Source organism: Empidonax traillii, unplaced genomic scaffold (genome assembly GCF_003031625.1).
Source record: "Empidonax traillii isolate 1590-97213 ecotype Southwest subspecies unplaced genomic scaffold, ASM303162v1 scaffold524:size468641, whole genome shotgun sequence".
NCBI classification, from domain to species: Eukaryota; Metazoa; Chordata; class Aves; order Passeriformes; family Tyrannidae; genus Empidonax; species Empidonax traillii.
The window spans coordinates 352825-379190 of record NW_020955717.1 but is presented as its reverse complement, the minus strand read 5'-3'; the positions used below and the strand labels follow the sequence as shown (position 1 = coordinate 379190).

The window sequence follows — 26366 nt, the reverse complement described above, 5'->3', positions numbered from 1 at the left end:
AAGGAAACAAAGTTCTAGCTATTTTTCTTGTTAACACAAGAAAAAAATAGTACAACAGTAAATTAATACAATAGTCATTAACTTGTTGGGTAGAACTCCATAAGGACTGGTTACTTGGAGCCTTGAAGATCAGAATAGCTATAGCCTTGATATATTAATTAAATATAAACTACGTTTCCCTTGAGTTATCAGACTTCACATATGGTAACTGAGTCAGATTCCTTTCTCAGAAGGTCAAATATTTGTTTTTTAATGGTGAAAACAAGATCATGCTAGGCTGGTGAGCAGTGTTTGACTTAAGGAACTCTAATAGCAATAGCTCCTCCAGAGCTTCTAGCTATTTTTCTGTCTACTCTGTTGGCATTTCATCTTCCTTAAATCTTCTCTCCAGCGATTTGTTCTTGCTTGTGTTTATGTATTTTAGATTAATTGATCACTGGTTAAAACAGATTAACATGCCTTAGAGGAGGAGCTAAGAATGTAGACTGCTTCCTCCCAAGTGGATGTTGTAATATCAATAACATGGAGAGCCAACTTCCCATGTCTCAGCTATATTAGGAAGATGGAGAAGGCTCCTTGACTGAGGACAGTCAGTCTCCTCATTTATGTTGAATTCATTCTCTTAGTAAGTAGATGTAGTTTTCATTCTCCCAACCCCCATGATCTCACATCATGATTTAAGAGGCTTCTCGCCTGTCGTAAATTACTTGAACATTTCTCTCCAGGACCGTGAGGCAAGTTAAGTCCCCCAGCTTGATGCTTGACACTTGAGCTCTGAAGAGAAATAAGATTTTTAGATATAATCCCTTTTACCTGTGTTTAGACATCTGTGAACCCTCTAATGTTATGCCAGACCTCCAGATACAATTACTTGGAATATGTAGGCACCTTGGCCAGGACTTTCCACTGCATGGTAAATTCCTACTATCAAAGAAGAAGGGTACTTCTGAAGTTTTCCCCTGAGTTTACCCAGCTCCTTGCAGTATAGAGGGCTTCTGATATCTGTGTGCCACAATTATTTAAATAATTGATGATTTAAATAAATGGAAAGAGTGAAGTGGGTTTTAGTATGTGTATGTAAATGCTTTCAAACATAGTGGTTTGAGGATTCATTTAAGGCAACTTGGTGAAAACTGCCCATGGGAGGATTTTTCTGCCCCCATCTCTCTTGTCCCCACTGCATAGCCAAGCTGTGAGCCAGATTTGTCAACTCCTCATCTGAGAGACAGAGCAGGTTGTTTCAAATATATCCATTTTTTGTTAATTTTCAGCTGAGTCTATTCCTTGATCTGCATGACTGAGTTATGGAATTGAGATCATCAGGAGATTTGAGTCAGCTGCAAGATGACCACTTGATGAGGAATTTGGGCAAGAGGTATTGGCAGCCTTTTGGTGGCCACCAGTCTCAGATTGCTGTAAGCATTTCTGCTCAGGACTACCTCTTGTTCCTAGCATTTTAATAACTTTTAGAGAAAAGTGAATGACAATATTACTGGCCTTGTTAAATGTCATTATTTACAGAGCCAGTTTTAATGCACACACACACACGAATTCAAATCTAATCAATGAAAGAACTCTTAGTTTAATGGTATTGTGGAAAATAATTGGACAATGTCTTTTCACCCTTTTTTCAGCATTCTGTAGCAGAGGTCTTAAAATGTTGTCCAGAGATAGCAATTTTCTTTTTTAATAGAATATAATGTTGCCCTCCTCCAAGCCATCTCCACAGTTTTTCATTTTTAGATAATCATGACTCTGTTCTGATATGTGAAAAAGCTTTAATAATATGTGCTTCATGTAGTGTGTGTCTCATGATTCTTACATAAAGACACAAAGTAAAGTGACCTGCATTAAACACCTGCAGGAATAATAATGGTAAGTCAGGAGAGAAGCCACTTCTGTGTGCTTGGGGTACACATCTGTGGCACGTTTCTTTCCTACTCCTATTTGCTCAGATTAGAAAATGTAACTTTTTTCCCCTCAGTGAGAAAACCTGAATTACTATCTTCTGATCCTAATTGAAATATCAAAAGATGTCACCTAAAAAGATGAGAAAGCCAAAAACTTAGTTCTATTGGGTTTTAGATTGATGACATTGTTTTCTTCTCTATGGCTGTGTTGGAATCAGAATTCCATATTGCTTATGCAACATTTAGACTAAAGTCTCTTTGGTATAATGGATTATTTTGAAGATCTCTCCAGTCCTTCAGTTTTTTCTTCTCTAAATAATGCTGCAGAATGGAATCCAAGCCTCAGGTTTACTCTAAAATTAAAAAAAAAAAACAAACCACACACACACAAACTCAAAACAAAAACAACAAAAACAAACAAACAAAACACTAGATGAATCATAGTGAATATGAGCATAATACCTAGAATGTTCTAGCAAATTAGGGTTGCTATGCAAATGCATTTGACAATATATGAGAAAACTTTTTTTTCTTCACATTATGACTTCCTTCCTTAGTTAACTCAATGGGCACTGTTCATAAACAGTGTTTTTGAAAGAAGCAGTGAAAAAGAAAATAGTGCATGGAGGATGCATCTGGTTTAATGCCTTTGCTCGGTTTTGTTACTTCTGAGTGTGTCTGGACAGGCAAAAAAAGGGGGCTTGGCCACGTTTCAATGGCTGCTGCATGTGGGGTCAGGGACCTCCTGTCTGATTAGGGGAGGCTGTATCTTCTGGAATGGAAGGTCTCCTAGGAATGTTCCAGCAGGGAGCATACCCAGCCTAACAGGAGGTATAGAGGTGTAGACAGAAAAATTACTTCCTGAAGACTAGGAAGCCATTGACATTTTCTAGACTAGAAAACAAAACTGTGGAAACAGGTTGAAGTGCTGCTGGACAGGAGACTAAGCTTTGCATTCAGGGACTGTTTTATCTGGATTAATCAGTGGATCTAAGTTCTTAGTATTCAAAGTTTTCTTCTCCTAGATTACTATTTCTTACATATATATATAAAATATAGCTTTAGAATGTAAAATTACTGGTATTTTTTCATGTGTTCAATTTAGACTGAATGTGGACAAAATTGATGTAGAGTCTTATCTAAAATGGCATAAAGTTAGCTGTTGAAAAAGTAACATCTTGCTTTTAATTAAGTAGAGGGAAATATTGCTGTAAAACTAGCATGAATCTTGATTTGACAGAAAGCCAAGATCTGGTCAAATTTCAGTCTAAATCTGTTTCTGTTGCTGGCATTGAGACATAACTGCCTTTGTTGACATTTTAATTTAGGGTTTATTCAAATCTAGCAGTGGCTTCTTAGCTTGCTGTTGTTTTATATTTGATGTCAGTTGTTCTTTGCATCCCAAAAGACCAAAGGCTGAGGGTAACAGTCAAGTTTTCCTGCTTTTCACCATGTGTTTATGAGCTGCCTCTATGATTGTTTCACTGCCAGTCTCTTACTTGACAACATTGCAGATCTAACTGCTTCTGGATTGCAAGAGGAAGTTGCACCTTGCCCTGTGCCTGGAAGCTCCAAAATTTTCAGTATAATTTAATGCATATAGATTCCAAATGCAACCTGCCAAAATACGTATTATCTTGCAAGTTAAAGATGTTGAGCTTGGCTCTGTCACCATGTGCAGAAGTACCTGCCAAAACCAATTGGATGTGCTGAGCAGGGAGAACGAGGGCTGCTCAAGCTAATGCCAAGGCAGTGTTCTCGTATTTGCTGTAACTTGCAAGCACCTTGTAGATATGTACATCTTCCTCATTGTGGCAGCTCTGCTAGCACATGCTTTGGGATGTGGCAGTACTGCTAAGCAGCTATGCTCAAATGCTTTTTATTTTGAATCTAACAATCTTGTAAAAACTCTTTTCTCCTTGACTTTAAAATATAGAGTTCACTTGTTGGGCAGCTGTGTACTGGCTTTGTGACTGCAAGCATTAGACTTACCTTCTGGTACGGTGTTGCTTGTTACAGTTTTGATCCTTTTCTTAATCTTTGCCACTTACCTCTTCAAATTCTCTAGCCTTTTTCCTGTTACATGTTTTATGGACCCAGTTCTTAGTGTAAGGGTGAGATAATCTGAATTATTTCACTGAGTGAATCATTAGTTCTGAAGTGACACCACAATTCAAATTCTGAGTACACAGTTTACTGTTTTTTTAGTAACTGATTTTTTTTCCAGTATTTAAGTAGTGATCAGGATGTATATGCAAATTCCACAGTAAATTAACCTGTTTTTAATAATAAGTGTCTTGAAAGGTACAATCATTTGTAGAAGTGACCCTAATAAGGAGGTTGTTTCTGGCTGTCAAAAAATTTATTTATTAAAATAAAAATCCTGGAGGAATTATTCTGGGCCCTTTAGACCATCAAATCAGAAAAACTGTGTTAGAAGGTGGCAGAAGGCTCTTGGTATGAGTAATGTGTTTCAGAAGTTGGCAGATGAATACTGCAAATGTTTCCAAATAGCCTGACACAGAATCGAGTTACCTTTTTTTATAAAAACTATTTAGATCAGTGCAAGTCTGCTTCTTAGATAAGTAGGTGGGAAATATGTTTTCAGAATAGTCTAAAAGAAGCTGTAATAAAAATGAAAAGTCTTATGCATTACTGGAATTATGACTAGAATTTGAGTGGAATAACAATACGAAAACTAAATGAGAAGAATTTGTGACCAGACTTTGGCTTTGCTGTGTTTAGGATTGAGCCTTAGAGGTGACAAGCGATGTGCGCTGTTCACTGTAGATATTAAAAATGCATTAGGATGTTGACTAATAGCTAGTCACAATAACTGAATAACTTAAGCTTTGTCTTGGTATAAGTAGCACATAGCATTGTTTTTACAGCAGGAGGGTAACGTTTGTTTGCTTATTACATTTGACTTGTAAATCATTTGCATTTCTTGGCCAAGCTCTTGACTGACTGGCTTAGCTTGAAAAAATTTTGGAATAGAGGTACTACTGTCATTTGAAAGAAAAAGCTGAAAAGAAAGCATACATTCCCATATTTTTCTAATTTATTGAAGCCAGTGCCCATAATTAGAGAAAAGAGAAAGAGGGAAAGTCTTGTTACTGTGAATTTGAAAGCAGACTGGGAGCAAACTGGAGAAGTTTTCAACATTATGGTGATGGTAGTTTTCCTTTCTTTTTCTACCCTCAGTATTCAACCATGTACTTGCTGCTGGGAACTGTGAAGCAAAAAAGTTCTGGGCTTTGGGGTCTTTTTAGGATGGGCCCTCAATCATTAGAGATCTGTGAATATTTTTGTCTTTGCTTATATGTGTAAATGTCCAACAAAACTGTTTGCAATATCTTGAATTACACTGGATAGTTAACTGGGTTTTGTCCCTTGGTAATCAACCATAATTATCTCTAGGAATATGTTTCTCTGACTGTAATAGTTTCAGCCTGCCCTATTCACTGGAAATGAAGTTTCATAGGTTGTTCTGCTATTATCAGCACCTCCCTCTGGAAGCACAGAAAAGGCGTAGCTGCAGAGGACAAAGGGCTGAGGACAAAGGCGCATGGACAATGTCTTCGCCATTGTCTCAACCTGGGTGCAAATACTCTTACCTCATCTGTACCATTCTTTTGGACTTCAGGCATTACATAAACAGTATGGGCACCATGAAGATCAGGGGCACCAGGATCTTGGCAGGCAGCAGCTGATCCTTTAAGAGGTAGAGGCAATAATTGGCCACTGTGGCTGCAAACAGTGACTGTAGAGAAGAAGCTACTGTACACTTTTGTGTCTTAAATTGTTTGATCAGTTAAGTCTTTGCCATAGAATATACTGCTAGCAAGGAAGAATAAGTGATGACTGTATAAAATAAATAAATAAGAAATTGAAGGTGTTTCTGACTTGAGATGATATATTGAAAAGTGATCTTTAAAATGGTCTAGAGAATGCTGAAGTGTAGTGAATTAATATTTTCCAAAACTTAAGTACTTTAAAGAGAGAGCAAACTATGACTAAGAAACCTCAAAGTTACCATGAAAGCTATTTGGACCTTGACATATAATTGGAATGCATAAAAATAGTCCAACTTATAAAAGTTTGCATTCTGCGTGCTAAAATCTGGAGGGATTAAACTGCAGAGCAAATGTTCATTAATCTTCCCATTGAAGCATTGCTGTCTGAAGTATAGCCAGCTGGGTGATTAATAAATCTAAAAAAGTATTTAAGATTCAGAATGCATTTTGAAGCTTTTTGTATATTATAACTTTTCTACCAATGCCATGAATTGATCACCCTTGTGAAAAATTAATCAAGGAAAATGTATTGTTGGTTTTTGACACACAAAGATTACACTTTATAACAAGAGAGAGAGAGAGAGAATGTATTTATGATAAAGGCTGACTTTTTAAGAAAGTTGTATTGAAATAAAAAGATTTATAAGACTGCAGTCAGCAGCTAAGTCCTACACGCCAATGGCTTGATGTCTGGAAGTTCTATATATTCTTTCTACCACTTTCTGGAATAGAAGAGCATTCTAATGAGTGATGAGATGGTATTTCTGTTGAGAAACGTCTGCACAAATAATAAGGCATTTTAAGTACAGACAAAACAAACACTTCCCCAAGCACTCCTATTTTTGTGATGAATTGTCCCTGCCTGAATTTGCACTCATATTCCATTGTTTTTGTCTTTCTCTTAAAACAGAAACACTTTGAAGTATAGATTGTCTTCTGGAAGACGCGAGGAGGCAATTTTTATAACACCAAATACATTCTCATTACAAAGCTAGTATTATCTATCACATCAGCTTGCAGTTAAACTTGACTGTGTCGTTCCATCCTGTTTCTCCTCAAACCATTTGGAGTCTTCTTTCGTGACACTTTGGAACTTTTGGAAAGCATTCACACCACTTGCCTTGGGATGCTTTGCAAAACAGTCTGGGCAGTGGATCCTTGTGAGTCCCCATTGTGAAGGGAGAGAGGTTCCTCTAGGGAGCGCTTCAGAGCATTAGGAGTTCTGGGTTGTCCTCTGGATGAGTGTGCCCTCGATCAGCACGTGGAAAGGAGTCTAAAAGGGATAAGTTGCAAAACTAAATGTGGGTTGTAGGGTGGTTTGTCCTTATTCTTCCCTGAATGATTCCTTTGACTTAGTGTGTAAGTGCAGATGGAGATACAGTAGAAGACTTTTCCTTTTTCTCTTTGTAAGGACTTCAGTAACTGCTAAGTTATCAGCTAGATGGGGTTGTACTCCTTTAATCCTCTGGTTTGCATCTCTTAATTTACTTGTCTTCAGTCATGCAGCTCTAGATGTCTGGAGCAGTTGTTATGTTCTTTTCTCCTGTTCAGCCTATTTTTTCTTACTTCCCTTTTTTTAGTAATGATGGGTTTATTTTTTAAACAATTGTAGTGGACTGTCCTAGCAGCTCTTGGGGCATATAGGAGATAACAGCAAACGACCTTTTCTTTTTTGCTTTGGGATGGGAAGTACATAGTTGTGGTTCTTTCTCCTGGATCTTTTTCTCTGGCACTTCTGCACGCTACATCTAATTCTCAAGAATACTGTTAAAACTGTGTCATCTTTCACAGGATTCAAAATAAGGTTTTTTTCTTAGAAGGAAAGGGGCTGCATTTTTCCGTGTGTATGTTGTTTCTGTAAATCTTCGGGATCACAGCACGAGAAAGGTGCCATATTAAAAGATAAGACATCATCAGTAAGTCTTAAAAGGCTTAAGAGGCTCTACTCTTGCCTTTGTTTTCCAGTGACTAGCCAAGTTTTCCAGTATTTGTGATGTGTCAATTCTTTTCCAGTTTCTTTAGGCCACAGAGTGAACTCAGGGCTTTAACCTGTTTCCCCACCTGACAGTGTCCTTTCCACACTACCAAAAAAAGAGCCACTAAAACATAGAACAGGGAAAGAAACTGCCAGATTATTTGCTTAAGTTGTCAGTTTGATGGCATTTTTCAATTTTAAAACAGAGACAGAAAAAAATAATGTTGTCTGATGGCATTTCAGGTGGCTTCAGCCCAATTTCTATTTGGTCATATGCTTTTTGAGCATTCATCTATAGTGGCGGAATGTATAAATTGGAAATGAAAAAGTGATGTTGATCAGTAAAAAAAAAAATGTCCTGAAACAGTGTCCTGAGACCTGCTCTAACTATAGGCTGCCTGGTATTGTGTTTAAAAATAGAGATATAGGTGCATGCTTTTTCAGACTAAAAGCTATTAATCTATACTTAGGTGAAAATAGTTAATGCAGGAGAACATTTATGGTAATAGGGAAGTGAAATAACCAATTCTTTTCATCTGTGACAAAATGAACCCAATGCAATACCAATGATGAAAACTGCCACTTACATAACTTCCACTTTTCAGTCAGGTGGAATAAAAACTAGAGCCACAAGTGACTCTGGAGGAAAATTTAGAGAACTGAAGGACCATTTTCTCTTCCTTATTGTATTTGCTCATTTACTTCACTTTTTCTCAAAGTTAATGCAAGAAATTGGATGTTATATTTAGTAAGATTGTATCATAAGAGATAAACACTATCAGAAGAGATAAAGTGCTGTGGCTTGTTGTATTTTGTACAGCACTAAGTAAACACCAAAAAGTCAGAGAATTGAGGAGTTTTTTAGCAACGAAAATGGAAATGTATGTTACTGATTTTAAGCAGCTGGGTGTTTTTCTCAAGTTTGCAGGTACAGAAGTAGTTATGCATAAACTAATCATCATCTGTGATTGTAAAATAGATAAATATTACAAGTAAATTTTTTTTATAATCCTTTTGGCAAGGCTGTGTTTGCTACTTATTATTTTTGTGTATAAATGTTTCCTTTTTTAAGTCTGTTTCTCTCAATCTTCAGTTTCTTCTTTCTGCTTTATTATTTTTGTCTGGTTTTGTTGTCCTTCACCTTCATCCCTCATAGTTAGGGTTGGACACTTTCCATATGGAATTTGCTGGAAAATAAACAGGACCGATAGTGAAGTGAGAGTAAGCTTTTTTTCAGTGATTTCTCCAAGGCATGCTGTGTTACACATTAAATTTAACAGCCTTTTTCAGGCTTATGCTGGCTAAAATAGAGCCTTGGAAATTCTTATCACCATTAGTCACCAAAGGGAGGAGTTTTGGTTAGGCAAGATCAGCATACTTGGGAGCAAGCTGTCAGCTCTGTTAAAAAGAGGAAAGAAACTTGGGAAGCAATGTACTGATGAGCTCCTAGTGCTTTCATTAAATTTCCCTTTACTAACCAAGAAAATGCACTTTGGCAAAAAGAGGCTTCGCAAATGACTTCTTTGCCAGGTAGATGGGAATGGATATAACCAAGAACATTGGGTATCATTAAGCCCTACACAGTGGATGAAGAAATTCCTTGTGCAGTCAAGGAAAACCTCTACTTTGTAACTTCCTGCTGGTGCAGTTTCATATCTGCTGTAATTGCCAATTCTTGAGTAAATTGGTAAAATAGCATAAGAATAGGTTGTTGTTAAATTGTCTGGCTTGGTGACAAGACAAGCCCTGCATTTAACTTGCAAGCAAACAAATGTGTGCTTCAAAGCATAAAAGTCTTCTCTCTCCCTTTGGGATTGTGTGTTGCTTAGTATAAAATATGCTTTCACTTGTGCTTGTGGTCTGTATCAGTCATCTTCCTCTGGCAGGGTGACAGCTGAAGCACCATTTCTGCTGTGGAACTGTTGAACTTCATGATTTATTCTGGATCCACTGTGTGCAGTGCCTTCTTTCTCCTATATCTGAAGATTTTGAGAAACATCCAAAGGCATAATATGGCTTTTTTATCAGGAGAGAGCTGATGGATAGAAAAACCTAGGCCTGCACAAAACCTGCTCAATCTCCCATGTCATTTATGCATTTATTTCCACAATTAAATAGGAATGATGAGTTAACCATATAGGTGTGATTTCTGACCTCATGGCATTGTCTACAGCACTCTTACAATATTCTAGACAGGAAGAAAGCAATATGCAGAGGGAACAGTGTTTTCTCCCTAGCAGCACATCAGATTGCCCAGTGCCATTACTGGACACAGAATTACAAATATTTTTTTAACAGCTATCTGCTTCTTATGTTTCAACAAACCAAGCATCACAACGTTTTGAAATATGCAGATAATTTCTGCTATTTTATTACCTATTTATCAGCTAGTTTCTCCCTAGCATAGACAACTGGAAGACGAGAAATCATTTTGGTAATTGCTTGCTTGTAATTACCCTCATACAGGGTCTAGCATGAGGGTACTTGGCCATCATCTCCAAGGAGGGGGAGGATACTTTGCATCTCTGTGGCTGCCAGTGTTTAATATGTGGCTGTGGATCAGCCCACAAAGATCTCAAACCATGTGGACATTCATTGCCTATGTGAGCAGTGTCATTTGGGAGGGAAGTTGGACCACTTTGGAGTTGTACATCGAGCTGATATTTGGAGTATAACTCCTCCAGAATGCTGGTACCACCTGAGGGCCACTTGTACCAGGGTGCACAAAGTCCCTCAACATGCTTCAGACAGCCAGTGAACTCTGGGGCTTGGTCAAAGGGGAAACTATACTTTCAGAGTGAAGATCGCAGTGTCTGTTCCAAGTGAAGGTATAGCAAAAGTAATCCACAACCATGCTCTTGTAGGCAACAATCTATATATATAACTTTATATGCCTCACTAGACTGCAAAAACCACTGTTGCTGTTGTCAGCCTTGAAAGGAGGATAAATATGCTTGTTGCAAAAGGGCGTGTGGATAACTTTAATAAATGAATGCAGGAGAAAACTCTGCTTCTGGGTGAAATTGTTTTGTTCATTTTTTATGATTGTCACTCTCTTTGCTCTTGTGCCCAAGGCATGAACATTGCAATACATAGGTCTGTGAAATGTATAGCCATCAGGAACAGAAATTCAAGTAGACTTTGGGAAATTGCTTGTGCCAGTTTGAAAAAGGTGGCAGAGAAACAAATCCCAGTGCAGTGTTGTATAGTACACTTACAAACATGTAAGCCTGAAGCAGTAGCACACATTTTAATTTGCAAGAGTTAAAGTTTTGGTGGTTTTTTAAAGATAGCTAGTTGCTAAGCTGGGGGAGATGTCCATTGTGCAGCTGTTTTGCCCAAAAGAGTTGTAGAAAGCAAAGTATATCAGCTAAAGATTTCACCCTGCAATTGTTTCTGAACCATTAGTCTTAATAAGAAGAAATCATAGCCTAATATGCTCAGGAAAGGTAGTAGATATATTAAAAAAAAAAAAAAAAGGAAAACTACTAAATGAAGATTATGACTCTTTGGATGATGATGGCTTATTACTTTAAATTTTATTACCTTTTCTCACCTTCATGTAATGTGATGCTTTAAGGAGATTTAAAAAAAGAAATTCCTTCACTCTTAACCAAAATTTATGTCTTTTTTAATTTTACCTTTTTTCCCTTCTGAATTAAGAGAAAACTGTACAATGTAGTATACTTCTAGTAGAAGTAACCTTTGATTAACAAAATAATGATGGAAATACTGAAATAGAGAAATAGGAGTTTATTAGTGTGATTTCTTAAAATTTAAATATCTTTTGCAGGTGAGGACTCTTCTGAAAACTTACATAGATTAAAAACTAGGACACTTTAACTCTAATAATTTCATATTAAAAAAATAAAATAGTACCTGGAGGATATTTCTAGTTATAAAAGAGAACAAGGGAGGAAGAAGACCTTCAAGCTAGTCCTAATTTTTTTTTTCTAGAAACATAAAAGGTACTTCTGATTTCAAAATACTGAGCAAATCTCATCAAGTAGCTCAATTTACGCTCATGTTCAGCAGCCAAAAATTACGAAAGTAGTTATTAAAATGCCTTGATAACTGTTAGTCTCTTCTTAGAATAGAAATACTATTTCAATGGCCGATGCAGTAAATTTATTCAAGTAGCATAAAAATAATTATTGTGTACTATTGCATGTATGATTCTACTGCATTAGCTATTTATTTTTGATCCCAAATGATCTTGTTCTTGTAGTGTGGTTAGTAGAACTAATGTAAACATCAACTTAATAATTTTTGGAGGTTTTTTTCCTTTCTTTCCAGACTCTCATAAGTGCAGTGAAAATATGATATCTGAAATAATGTGGTTTTTTATGCAGCTCCAAGGTATAGCAGCAAACAGCGCTGGTTTTAATATATGTTACTTTCTACCAGGCATAAGCCTTTGTTCTTAAAATACATAGTTGTGGGAGCTCTTCTCCAAACTGTCAGAAGTTTTCTGCGCCTTCATCAAATTAGCCCCAGCTCTTGGTGCGAAGCATTGTGTGGTTACAGACTACGATGGAACCACTGAGGGGTGTGTGAGCTGATCTCGGAGAAAATTGCTCATGTTAATCGCTGAAATGGGGAATATTTTTATTCCTGTGGAACAGGTAGGACTTTAAGTAAAGTTGGTGGTAGCTGTTGACTGTGACAAGAGTTGCTAGGGAGCTGTGGTACAGGAGACTTTGTGGACCTGCCGCAGTAGCAGCAAAGGGGTCATTTAATATTACATAGTAAATGTCCTATGCTTCATTTTGCCTCAGGTAATGCTTCTAGCACAGCATGATGATGCATGTCCCATCCAATTTTTAAACAAGAAACTTATATCAATTCTTTTTAGTTTGTCTTTTTCAGAAAATTTAAAGCTCAATTTAGAGCTGAAAAATTGCTGTCCTTTTTTAAAAATTTATTCTTTGTGTCATAAACTCAAGAGTCGCGGTAGTAGTACAGAGTGCAGAACACATCAGAAAAGTGTGTCAGAAAAGCATTCACAGATCAGAGTATTCCTTGGACTTCTGTCAAAGTCCTTTTTGCCCATGTTCAGTCTTTATCAAAGAGGTTCTTCTATTAATTTCTATTTTTTAATTGACAATTTGTGATATGAAATAGTTGTCATTGATCCTAATATAGTTCCAGCTTCGCTTCTTGCAAGCTTAAAGAACAAGAAAAATCCTTTAAAATAGGAACAATCCCTTAAGGACAAAATTCTGCCTTCAGTAGTTGTATATATGTGTCTGGTTGATAGGGTTCTTCTAAAAAGATCTCCAAAGAGAAATACCTTATTTGGTACTAAGCCTTATTTGGCAATCTTTTTTCATTTGTGTTGGCCTGAATAAACACGCTGGAGATCTAGGTAACTATCTGGTTCATCACTGATTGTGAGCTGGTGTAGCAGAGAGTGTTTGTCCCTCATATAGTGATACATTTACAATTGTGTCAGCATCTGGTGGAGCCTTTGGAAGAATTTCACTATTAAAGAATGTGTTTGGGTTGTGGTGCTAGCCCTAAGATCCTACTGCAGTGCTTGCAGCTCCTTAGCAAGGTTTAGGAGGACAACAGAAACCTGGATGTCCCAATTAGAAGGAGATGGTGTATTTTCACGTGTTAGACACCAGATCAGTTATTATTGGGTTAGAACCACTTTGTGGGGAGTGTGTGTGTGTGTGTGTGTGTGTGTGTGCACGTAGGTGGAAAGGATGGGTCAAACCTCACAGAGGTGGGGTGGCGTCATGTCCCTCATGTTAGCCCCTGGAACCCACATGGGGAAGCCCTGGAGTAGCTGTCAGTCACAAATAGCTTGGGAAAACCTCAACACACTATGGGGCCTGGAGCCCCTAACCCAGCTCAGATTGTCAGGGACAGTGACAATCTGTCACTGCCCCTCACCCTAGCCTGGAACCCCAGAGTGGCTAGTGGGTCAGAAATCCCACGTGGAGGGGATGGCCATAGGGACCAGGGCAGATAAAACCGTAGGCATGTGTTTGCCTTGTCTCACAGCTCTGACACTGGACTTGAGGGAACCGATCTTCTACAAGGCTTCAGTGGTAACTATCTCTCCCTCTGTCCTTCTTTCTTTTTGCTCCCTCTGCTTCTCCTTCTTCGCTCCTTTCTTGATGCTTAGTGTGGTTTGTAGCTGGAGGGATTTGATCTTGATTTAAGTGTTGTGGATTTATTGGATTTTGACTTAAGTGTTGTGGATTAATAGTATATGCTGAGTCAGTATTGTGGTGGAACATTTTTGTGTGGTTTTCCTTTTGAACTTCGGCCAAGTTCCCTTATTTACTCCCCTCAGTTAATAAACAAGCCTGTAGCTTATTCTCTTGACGCCATCTCATAGAATCATAGAATCAGCTGGGTTTGAAAGGACCTCTGAGATCATCAAGCCCCAAGGTATTAAAGAAGCCTAAATCTATATGTTAAAGTAAAACTCCTAGCCAAGCCAGTGAGCTGGCAGCTCATGGGGCTTGGAGTCTTACAACATGTAAAACAAAGTATGCCACATCAGTTGGAGCACTTGATGCAATCACTTATAAATGCCTGAGTGAAGGTAATCAAGCATCTCCTATGATCTGCATCGCTGCAGAGGATGCTGTTACAGCTGTGATTGGTAGTCTAGAAGAAAAGCATGTTTTATGCTTAATTCAGAATGGCATACAAGTAATCATAGCAATAGAAGTAGGAAGCTACCACAACTCTTGGGTGCCCTGTTATTTAGAGGCCCTTTCTTTGTGTAAGCGCTGTGGTGTTTTGTTGCACCTCGTTCTGAGTGGGTGATTTAGATTGCTTAAAGAAGCCCTGTGAAAGGTATTAGGAACATGGGGGTCCTGGTCAACAGCAAGTTGAGTATGAGTCAGCAGTGCCCTGGCAGCCAGGAGGGCCAACCGTGTCCTGGGGATATCGAGCCCAGCCGACCGGTTGAGGCAGGGGATTGTCCTGCTCTGCACTGGTGCTACCTCACCTTGAATGTTGTGTGCAGTTTTGGGCATCACAATATAAGAAAGATATTAAGCTCTTTGAGAGCATCCAAAGGAGGGCAGCAGAGACAGTGAAGGGCCTTGAAGCTGTATAAGGAGTGGCTGAGGTTTCCTGGTCTGTTCAGCCTGGAGGAGACTGAGGGGAGACCTCATCGCACTCTACAACTTCCTTGTATGATTCTTGGGGGTGGTCCTGTGCAGGCCCAGGAGTTGGACTTGATGATCCTTGTGAGTCCCTTTCAACTTGGCTGATTCTGTGATTAGCAAAAGTGGTCTCAATATCATCTTGTGAAAGTGTGACTTAACAAAGTTTCATGTCAGGGTTTACTCTATTACTGTATGGCACAATCATTTGAATGGTGATTCAAAGCTACCAAGGCACAAGTCAGAGTTATTATGCTAAAAGGTTATGCATGATACCGGCCTCTTACCAAAGATCTGCCCTTGGTAAAGGGTCTCTCAACCTCAAGGAGCAGCCTTGAGAGCCATCCCAGCTCGAGCAAAGATTACCACTGTTCAGCCTGGCTATTTAGCTTACTTGAGCTGTCGGATATATTGAACACAGTAGTTGGCTTTTAGTCAAATTACATGTGATAGGAAAGGTATGCATGAGATTTTTTGTACCCACAGATTTCTTTCTTTCTTGAAAAATTAGTGTTGGAAAAGCCACCTGCTATTCATGTGTGAAATGCATGATCAGTGTTCCAAACTCATGTGCATCGGTGCTCACTGGGTCACTCTGCTCTGCAAACGCATGACAATCAAAAATGACGAAAAATCTCTAGGGGCTCTTGTGGCAAATGAAGTTCCCAGCTGCTTTGCTTAAAGAGGAGGAGGTGCTATTGCACTACTAGAAGATGTACAGAGACCAGATGAGTTAGGAGTTTTCAGAGGCTGCAAAATCATTCTTGTGGTCCTTCTGCCCCACTGTATTCACTTGGGATTTTTCCCTAAGCTTTGCAGTAGAGAATAAAATTATCATGTTTGTGTTGCCTGATTATATAATTAATCAAATTTGATATGATGTTCAATAAATAGAAAAGTTATTCAAGGGGTATTTTCTAGAAAAAGTAAAAGCCAGCTCTTGTTTAATACTTCCAACATTTTCTCAAGTTGTAGGTACTTTTAAATAATGATTTTTCATCTTTAAACAGAAATACACTTTCGATGTAACTATCTAGTGCTAAGGACTATTTTGAATTTAGCTCTTTTACTAACATTTGCAGCTGATGAAATTGCATATGCATAATAATTGGGAAAAAGTGAATTTAAACTGTGCTTCAATAAATTACAAATAATAATTGTTATTGTTATCCTTTTAAACTTCTTCTCTCGTCTTTAATTGAGGAGAACTTTATCCATCAAAAACGGAAAGTATGGTTCAGTCCAAAAGTATTTAGGGCTCTAGATAATGTGAATTTAAAAGGTTCCTCAAAGTGGATATATATATATGGTCCATCAAAACCTGTATTTGAACTATCTGTTTTCTCCTGTATGAGTTTTATGTGTTAATAGAGCACTCCTTTTTGGTATTTGATAATTTTTTAGTTGTGGGTAACACATAGAGTTGATGCTGACTTGGATTAAAGGACCATTAATGATACTAAAAGTTCAAATACTTGCTGCCAAAAAGCATGACTCCAGGATGTCTTTGAGGAAGTCCAGAGACTTGAGATAACATTTTAACATTGGAGGGTTTTGAATTATTACCTAATTAGAACTAAGTCTAACGATCAGACTATGGAAATACAGGAATAAAAGGAACAAGAGTGGGAGATTCAGTGAATGTACTTAATTAGTATTTTGCTTTAAAGATGTACCATTCTCCATATAGTACTGATTCCTGTAAACTACTGTTTAGATTTTGTTAGGTTTTTTTTTTAAGCAGTCATAAAATGGCTCAGTAAAACTATGAAACTGAGGAGACACATCTCAAGAAATCTAACTGAAGCAAAGGATTTTGCATTCAACATTAAGTGTAGCATATGTCTTTCAGGAACAAGAATAACTAGACATCCAATAGCTTTTTAATGCATGTTAGTGTTTTAAATTTGAGACACATATGGTACATTCCTAATGGAGTTTCCATTCTCTTATGGTTTTCTGTTGCTAACAAAGTCTTGAAAATTTAGTGGGTTTGTTAAAATGCTATTATTCCTTTTAAATTATCTAAATAAAAGTTTAAAGATTATTTTAATTTTAATTTTAAAGATTAATTTTAAATTTTAATTTTAAAGATTTTTTTTTTCCTCTTAGGAAAAAATTTGGTAAATTGCTATTCAAATAGTACAATAAAAGCTTTAAGTCCAACAGATTCCTTTTCATAACCAACCACGTTTTGTAGTCTGTTAGCCACACCTTGGCTTTATATTTTGAGTAAATTCCTTCTTTATCCACCATATCTTGCAAAAGAACTATCTTTGAATAATTTTTGAAAATTTAATAAAAATACAGTTTGTGACTCAAAACACACGAGAAGGGCACATTTTAGGGTCAGGGATACATGCAGATTGTATTTTGTATGTTCACATACCTGTTGCTTTGTCCAACATGAATATGCCATTTTGTCAATGTTATGCACACCAAGTGTTACAATAGTGCTTCCCTTCCATGGTTAAGTGGTTAAAAAATGGAATGGATTTTTCTGCAATCTGTTGGAAAATCAACTTCGGAATCAGAAATAAATTTTGAATTAGTATGGTTCATAAATAAAGAAAAGTGGTAACAGCTTCTCAGCTGTTGCATTCAGAATTAATGGTTTGGAACAATATGAATGAAAGAAGAAAAGGAATGGTGAACCATATCCTGTTGATCTTACAGTGTGTATTTTGCAGGTTGTTTTTGTTTGTTTGTTTTAATGAGGCTGTTTCAGTTATATTAGCAATACAGAGGGTCAAGTAGTCTGACATGAATATGAGATTTTGGGTGGGAAGTGTCTATAAGTATTCTTAATTTCTTTCTCTCTTCTGCATGTTCTTTCTCTCACTGGGTGTGCAGACTAATGTGATGGAAGATTAAATGTTGTTTCTGAACAGTAGAAAGTAGCTGAAATTAGATTGAAGTAATCTTTTATAATTTCTTTCCTATTTACTTTCCAGTGAAGCTGTTGGAGGAATGAATCATTGTAATTGCAGACTGTTAAAACAAGAAAAGACTTAATATCCTTGTACCTGTTTGTGCTGATGTTTTATTGCTGAGTGGAATTTCTGACTATTATGTGTTTTGAAATTAAATTCAATATTTGTGTAGCAGTTTGAGGAAATTAATATAAACGTTAATTGACAGTAACCATGTCAGGTCCCATTATGGTTAGGAATTTAACCTTGGATACTTATATTTCCATAAAAGGAAATCTGTTATGGTACAGATAGAGCATAAAATGTGATTAGCATATATTGGTGATGTTTTTTTGAATAATCTGTTTGGGCAAGTACTTTTAGGCATAATCTGCAACCTTCTGTACAATTTCAATAATGATATCTGTCGAAAGACATACTTTGTAAGTAACTACATTTTTAAAATATGCTACATGCATTGACAAGAACTGAAACTTTTAAAATACATTTTTCTTGATTTGTTTGCGTCTATGTCCTCCTCTCTGCTTAGCTTTTTAGATCCTCTCCTACTCCGTTGTTTTGTATTTTATAACTGATGCACAGTACTATTTTAGGTTGGTTGTTAGGTGCACTGTCTTCTAACATGAGATATTAAATGGAGTAAGAGCTCTACTATGCTATAGTGTACATTCGTTATGATTTCATAGCTCTCGGTGACTAAAACGACTGTCTGAAAATGCATAGTGAACTCCCAGTTCATACATCTGATTAAAGAGAGCAGGCAGTCAGAAAGTTGACAGATAGGAAATCTCTTTCAACTTTGTGGTTTCACTTCTGTTCCTTGCGTTTCAGCTGTGCTTGGGTGGTGTTGATGTGACACCCAAGCAGCTCCCAGCAGTTGAAGATGTTGGAGGGCCTTGACCCATCTCCTTTGCTGCAGGAAGCCAAGTGGTTCTCCCCAAGTCATCCTTTCAATGGCATGATGTAGTTTATCCCTTGCCCAAGGCGCAGTAGTTTACACAGGCTATCTTTTTGTTGGTTGCAGCTTGTAGAGGAACAATTTCATGAGACTTGCTACTAGAAATGAGCTTTGTACAGGCCACATACATATCAGCCTTCCCAAGGCCCTTTATTAAAAGAAGAGATGAATACAACCATCCTTGAACGCTGAAAAGTTCTTACAGAATGCTGATGCTGATTTAATTGGTTTGTTGTTGTATTCTGCCTTTTCATATCTAGTATGAGTACTTGGAAGGGTATTTTTATGTTGGTCTTTGGGAATTTTACACATGGAATCCCATATTATGTCTACAGTAGTAGAAATAGCTCTGTGTCTTTGTATCTTCTCTCAGTTGTTTCTCTAGATTTTTTGGGGGGTTGTTTTTTTTTTCCCTGAGTTTCTTTCTCATTGTAGGTAAATTTTAAATTAGCTACTGTTAATTCAAAGTTCATTCTAGTCTAACTATTGTAAATTTATGCATAAATACTTCAAAAACTGCTTAGTATAAGTACTTACTTATTCAATGCAGAAACTTACTTTTCCAACATTGTCACTTGTTTCTTTGTGAAAAACATAGCAAACTTGGTCTGTATAACTCTTTCATATAAAGCCATCTTGCATAGAAGCAAAATATTAGTTTGTAATCCCTTATAAAGGGATTGCTTTGTGTCTGTGTCCATGCCTAACTTTTTCTTTTTTTTTTTTTTTTCTCTTTTATTTTAAAAGGTTTTTCTCAAGAGTGATCGGGTTGCAAGAATGGTCCACAGTGGAGGATGTTCTGCGAGTGACTTTAGAGATGTTTTTAAGAAAAACATAGAAAAGAGAGTCCGAAGTTTGCCAGAAATCGATGGATTAAGCAAAGAGACAGTGTTAAGTTCTTGGCTAGCCAAATATGATGCCATATACAGGGGAGAAGAGGACTTTTGCAAACAGCCAAATAGAATGGCCTTAAGTGCTGTATCAGAGCTGATTCTGAGCAAGGAACAGCTTTATGAAATGTTTCAGCAGATTCTAGGGATCAAAAAATTGGAACACCAGTTGATTTATAATGCCTGTCAAGTAAGTATTTGGTGTCATTCAGTTCTGTTGTGTCCAGAATATCTCCCCCCTGCCATCAGATCCCTGCATGTAGAATCCTTCAATTTTAGGTACATCTCCACAGTGCAAGGAGATGAGACTGCTAAGAAAGGGAATCTCTCCATGGTTTGGTCACTGCTGAGCACTTGGAAAAAGGGTATGCCAGAGTATACGGTACTTATGCTACAGGATCTCCTGACACCTTTCGTAGTGTGACAGCTCCAGTGGTTTGGGTGATTCTGAAGGATATTGTGTGGTTTGTACACCTGCATACCCTCATATAAATTACATATGCATGTACATGCATTTCTGAGCATGTGTCTACATCTTTAAAGGAAATTTTCTGCTATAAATAGATGACAGGTGATTCAGGATGCTTGGCCATCCAGTGCTTGGAAGGTTTACATGTTAGAACTAAATGTGCTCCATTTCAAATACTCTCTATCAAGCTAATTTGCACATTTTTACTTTGCTGTTTTGTTGGATAAGTGATGTTCCCCGTAAATTACTGAGGCCAAGGCAGTCTATTCAACAGTCATATTTGGATTTATATATATAATCTCTCACTAATCAGTACTGTAATTGGTATGTAAAAATACTTTATTAGGCAGTCTTCACAGTGATGCAAGTGTAAATTAGCAGTTACTTAGAAGGAAAAACTTGAAGAAAATTAAGCTATTTTTGCAAATCTCACAACCAGCCAATGTGGATGTAGCATTTAAAATGAGCTCACACAGCTTTCTGCACTGTCTATAAAATGGTGAACCAGGTTACAGTTAGGCTGTTTTTCATATATTATGCTAAAGGTTGGCTTGTAGTTAGTTGCCATCTTAATACAGGAACAAACAAGGAATCTTGGGGCTTTGTTGTCTACTTCGTTTATGGTTTAGTGTGGCATGAAATCATGTAACTTCTACATTTGAAGCATCTATGGTGCTTAACACTTCTCAGGGTCACAGATCCAACTTTCGTAACGAGAGAGTGTCCTATTCTGCATCAATTTATGATCAGTGAGAGACAGCAAGTATTCCTTCTTTTTTTCCTGTATGCCCCCTCTTTTTCTTTTTGCCTTTTAATTCACATACATGTAAATCATGAAGCTAACCTCTGCGATATGCAGGTTGGTAACAAGATTAAGAAGCTCGGAAAGTGGTAATAATCCTACTTATCTGTGGGAGGGGTTTATATGCAATAGAACACAGAGGCATGGGATGGTTCAGTTTGGATAAGACCTCATTCAGTCCATCCTCCTGCTCAAAGCAGGGTCGACTGTGGGGACAGATTAGGTTACTGAGGGCTTTACCAGACAGGTCTCAAAAGTTCTAAGAATGGAAACAGATGGTACAAACTTTCTGGGTAACCTGTTGTAATACCTGAAAACATGAAAAAAAGCTCTATTTTTTCCCCAGAAGTGAATAACCTGTTACTTTTAGTAGAAAGTCTGTATGGATTTCTCTCTCCTCTGTTGTCTGATGATTGCTAAATCTTGCATTGTATGTCACTGTGAGTGGTCAAAATCTGCTGTTAGTCTGCATTGGTCTAGAGGAATACAAAAAAGTGTGATTGTAGAGCTTTGAAAAATTAAACAAGAAAATTGTTCCCTTAGTGTAGATGTGGTTCTGATGATACAGTCCACTAGCTTGTTGTATCTGTATACTCGAAGGCTTCTTTATTTTGGTTCTTAATTGTAGAAATGTTGATGAGTCCATAACTTATGGAGAGACTGAAACATCCCAGTGGCTCATTTTTGTCTTCTAACATGGTAGAATTGTGAGCATAAAATGTTTTTCTTTTCTTATTTTTAATTGAAAATTAAACAGAAAATAATCTCATTGTAGGTAAGAAGGGAGAAAGACTGACCACCCTGACATATGCAAAGATGCCTCAATGGGATTAAGAGAAGCTGCTTCTCTTGTTCTTCCTGCTTTTGAGCACTGCAAGTTGTAAAATCTCCCCCACAGGTCTCTGAAGTACGCGGGGTTTACCCCAGATTCATATAAGTATTGGAGGATTGGAAGAAAGAGAGATTTACTTCTTTGGGAGCAGATGCAGGAGCACCTGTGTATATCAAGCTGGAAAGAATGGAGAGGGAAAGGCTTCAAGGATATACCCTTGTTCAGGGTTCTAGCTTTCTGAGGATTTTAGTTTTCTGAGGCAAGGATGAGGTTACTTTGATAAAGCAGAAACTTTCATTATTTACTCCAACAGAGTTGCCACTAAACACACTTTTTATATCCTGTTCCTGTCAAGCATGTAATAAACCAAAGGTATGAAGAGAAGTTCATTGCAGAGAAAAAAACCAACAGTCATACCTTGCCTTCCCAAGAAGTGCAGTGCAGATAGCAGCAAGTCTCTCTGATAATGTAGTGCCTTTTCTCCTTTGGCAAAATCCCCTATTTCTCATTATTGATTTAATAATATTTTAGGTTAGGCTGTACCTTATTTCTTTCTATTGACAGTGTATTCATAGAAGATTAGAGGAAGATAGACTCGGATTTCCATCAGCACCAGTAGTATTCATTCTGCCCTAGAAGCCTCTGTCTGTGTTAGTATGAAAATGCTCACTTTAATTTCCCTTTACCGCTGCTGTTTAGAATACTAGAGACTTGCAGATAATGATAATCAATAGTGTCTGGGAGAAGCGAGATAAGTCCGAGTCCAAACAGATGTTAAAATTGTATTTTGATAGAAGTTTTGATTACTTTGGCTTCTAGCCTGTGCTTCTAGCAGAGAATAAGTTGTATGAAATTCTGTATATTTTGCTGAGAAACAGCTACCCTTATCAGCAAATCTGTACAGTTAGAATGTCTACAGAAGACTGTCTTTTTCTTTCCACCCCGTTTTTTTGTATCTTCCAAATACAAAATTGCAAATAGGCAACAGAAAAATATCTTACAATGTTGATTATAATAGTAAGTTATCCTGCACCTACAGGCCTGCTAAGCAGACAAGAGTTCTACGTATAACAGTAGGAAGTATTGCCTGCCAGCCTCGTCCTTCTGACTTTCTCTGCATTTGGAAACTTTTTATTGGATTTCAGCAGCCTCTGTTGCCAGCCTGTTCTAAATGGAGCGTTCCCTTCAGCTCATACACCACTGGTATCTCCCAGCAGCCCATCAGACAATTTTGTTAGGGTGGGGCTTCCTGTGGGTCCACAGTAGTTGCCAGTCTCCATCCTTTGTTTGATAGCAGTGTTCTTTTGACCAGCACAATAACTTAACCAAAATAAAGTGATAGTAATTGACCAACTCTCTGACACTATCAAACATAGTCCACATAGCTATGAGAATTTTTTTCAGCTTTCTTTGAAGAATAACTTTTTGTCACAATCTTTTAACATCCACTAAATGCCTAAGCTTGTCCTTAGGCAGTGAACGTTAAACAGGATGTTCTCATTAGGATGTTGAAGACTTCTTCTGTGCTCAGTTTAGAGAAAGGCCAGTGACTGCTGCCAACCACCCACATCTCTTTGGGATGAAAAGGTTCAATTTTGTAAGTGCTAGAACTTTCACCTGATTTTTATTTACACTGTGCTGCCGTGAGGTGTATTTTATGATAAAGAAATGATTGCCAGTTATCTGGGACTTAATGAGCTCCTTGACTTGCGTTTGAGATGCCTGGCCAAACTGTTGTTACAATTTCTTTGATTTATAGACATCAAACATGATACAACTCTTTTTTTCTCTTCTCCCTCTCCTTTTTTTTTTTTTTAATTATTCATTGATGTAGAGGATAATTTTGCAGAAAGTCAAAATGAAAGTCAAGCTCAAACTGATGTGTGGTCATACACTTTTATTACACCACTTCACCAGTACCAGAATTTCTATACCAGGAAAATCATAACTCCACACAAGAGTTTATTTTATTTTGAGAGTACCTTTATAGGGCTGACTTTTTTGGCTGATCTAAACCCCTTTCTTGGGTGGCAGGAGAAGAGAACAATACTGATTTTCATTTGAAAAAAGTTTTGCAAGTCACATTCTCTTTTTTGACAAGTAATAAATAATATCAAGAATTATCTGCTAAGTCTTCTAATGTTGACTTTTTGGGAATCAACCACAAACTAATTCTTTTGAAAATATCTTTATATGGTATTTTGCTGCAAGATATAATTCTCTGTTTAAAATCCTTGTGTTGTATCTGGTTCACATCCTTTATTATCTTTAGCTTTTGCAAGATGTAACTCTTTGTGTAAGCTTCGAATATTAAGAACGATGGATTATATTGTATCTTCCATAATAATTTTTTTAAAATTTTTTATTCCAAGAATAGTTTCTGTGAAGAATTTCTCCTGAACTGAAGTCTACTTATGGTGCTCAATACAATTGAAGTCTTTTACCCAGCACTTTACTGAAGTCCAGTTAATGGTGCAGTTTTGGAAAAAAGTCAAATTAATGGCAGTTTAATTTGCAACAAGACCTTCATGACTTCTTTAAGTTTTTAGTTATGATCCTTTCCTTGGTAAAATAATGAAAAGTAATGCAGTTATTTTACAGATCACAGACTTTCCCATACTTCTAAGGATACTTTCCTTAGAAACTTTCATACTCTGTATAAGTTATAGGGACAAATTTGAGTTTATGAAGCACAAAGAATGATGACTTCTTTGTGCAAAATGTTTCAGTGTAGTGTTGATAATCTTTTTCTTGAAGTGATTAAACAAGTACTAAGATTCCCTTTTAGTATATAGACCAAAACTTAAGCAGATTCATTAATTAGGTTGAGATATGGCACAGAAAGAAAAATTATTTGGTCTGTATATTCTAGAACATGTACTTCCATGCAGTATGTATATCTGAGACTTTTTTAGTCGCATGAAAAGATACTTGCTTCTTGAGATGTTATAATGTGACCAGGGCTTCAGTTAAGCCAGTGTATTTCCAGTGGTCACCAATGACTGTCATTACTTATTTCACAAAAAAATTATACCTTCTACAACAAAATAGCCTGTGAAAAATGTTCGTAAGGTCCACTGTTGTGTTTTAAAGGTAGCATCAGGTGTTAGCTAAAACATCCACTGATGTACCTGGCCTGAGATATTCCTATTGCCTTTTTTTTTTAATATAAAAGGGAAAAAAACCCAACCGACCAACCAACCAACCAACCAACCAACCAACCAACCAACCAACCAAAAAAAAACCAAAAACCAAAAACCAAACCCTTGTGCTGATCACATGCTTTATACAGGAGATCTGCTACTTTCAGGCCTTACCTACTAAGATTTTACTGCTAGGTAGCAGCTGATGCACACCACCAGTGCGGGGAAGGTTTTTACTCTGAGGATAAAAGCCAATTTTGCAGACACTGCAGAGTGGACAACAGGCAGGGAAGGAGTGAGGAGAGAAGCTGTCTGGGCTCTCGGTGGGCAGAAGGGACTGCAGTGGTGTGGGCAATCTCTGGGGAGAAGAAAAGCAATAATTTTTAGGACTGTGGAAGGCTGTGGAGTTACAGTCAGTATTCAGGTGCTGACTGTGTTTTTATATCATAAATGTGAGCCTAAAAAGTTTCTGTTCATTATCATGGGGCAATTGTGATGTCCTTCCTTACTGAACAGGTTAGTCCTTTAAAATTGTTCTATGTGTCTGTCAACCTGAGAAATGTTTCATGTCTTTTATAGCAGAAACATTCAAATGTCCACAGTTCAGACTTGTTCGTGCATCTACTTTTAGCCTCTAGTAGCTGTGAATACCTGAATATATCTCCTTCCATGCCCTTCTCCCGCAAAAGAAATCTGCTTTCTGATTGATTTCACCCTGTTCTTCAAGGGGACAAAAGATCTGCCACTGCCTGTTCTTGAGCTAGAGAAGACTAGTTAAAACCTAATATTTCAATGGAGAAATAAGTTGTCATTTCTTACAGGATTTTAAATGTTATCTCTTCTTCAGGAGATATCACTCTTGATTACATGCACATAGGAGTTTAATATGAAGTTATTTCAATGGTTAGCTTGTTATTTCAACAGTTATCTTTTTTCTTTTTTTTTTTTTTTTTATTTTTTCTGGCATGCTTCATTGGTCTTTTACCTCCATTCGAGAGGTTTAAGTAGGTTGTGCTCAAGAGAAAAGTTTGAGTACTTTGGGAAACAATGCTGCAACCTTCCAAATATTCCCCCTAAGATTACTTCTGTAATGAGATTGTGAGATATCCAGAGCTAAGATGAACAGTGGTTGTCAGGCCAGTTTGGATTTTCAGCTTAATAACATGACTTCTGATGAAAAAGAAGGTCTTGTAACTTGAAGTACTTTAATTCTGTCAGCATGCACTAATGATATTTAAGTAGCCTGGGGGGAGAGAATTTTAGCCTGTAAACGAATGTTTTTTCTATAATAGCAGAGTTACTTTGGAAAAAAGTCTCTTATTGCCCCAAAGGGTGTTGATTTGTTCTCATTTACTCTAATGATAGAAGAGTGATGGAAAGAATATTAAAACATCCTCAGAGAAGCAAGTTACCTTTTTACCATGTTAAAACATCTGACTCTGAACAATGTTTAACAGCTTTGCAAGCTATATAATTAAATACTTTGAAGTGTTTTTGTTTATAGTTAAAGGAATACTGAGGAAA

The 26366-nt window shown here is 37.2% G+C and overlaps 1 protein-coding gene across 15 annotated transcripts in view; it reads left to right on the top strand.

The window, feature by feature from the left end:
* CADPS2 (calcium dependent secretion activator 2) overlaps window positions 1-26366 on the top strand; it is a 292864-nt gene that overhangs the window by 77371 nt on the left and 189127 nt on the right. For all 15 annotated transcript variants that reach the window (XM_027897001.1, XM_027896994.1, XM_027896999.1 and 12 more), the window contains exon 3: window positions 19454-19786. In XM_027897001.1, the coding sequence (XP_027752802.1) occupies window positions 19454-19786 (333 nt within the window). The remainder of the gene's footprint in view (window positions 1-19453; window positions 19787-26366) is intronic.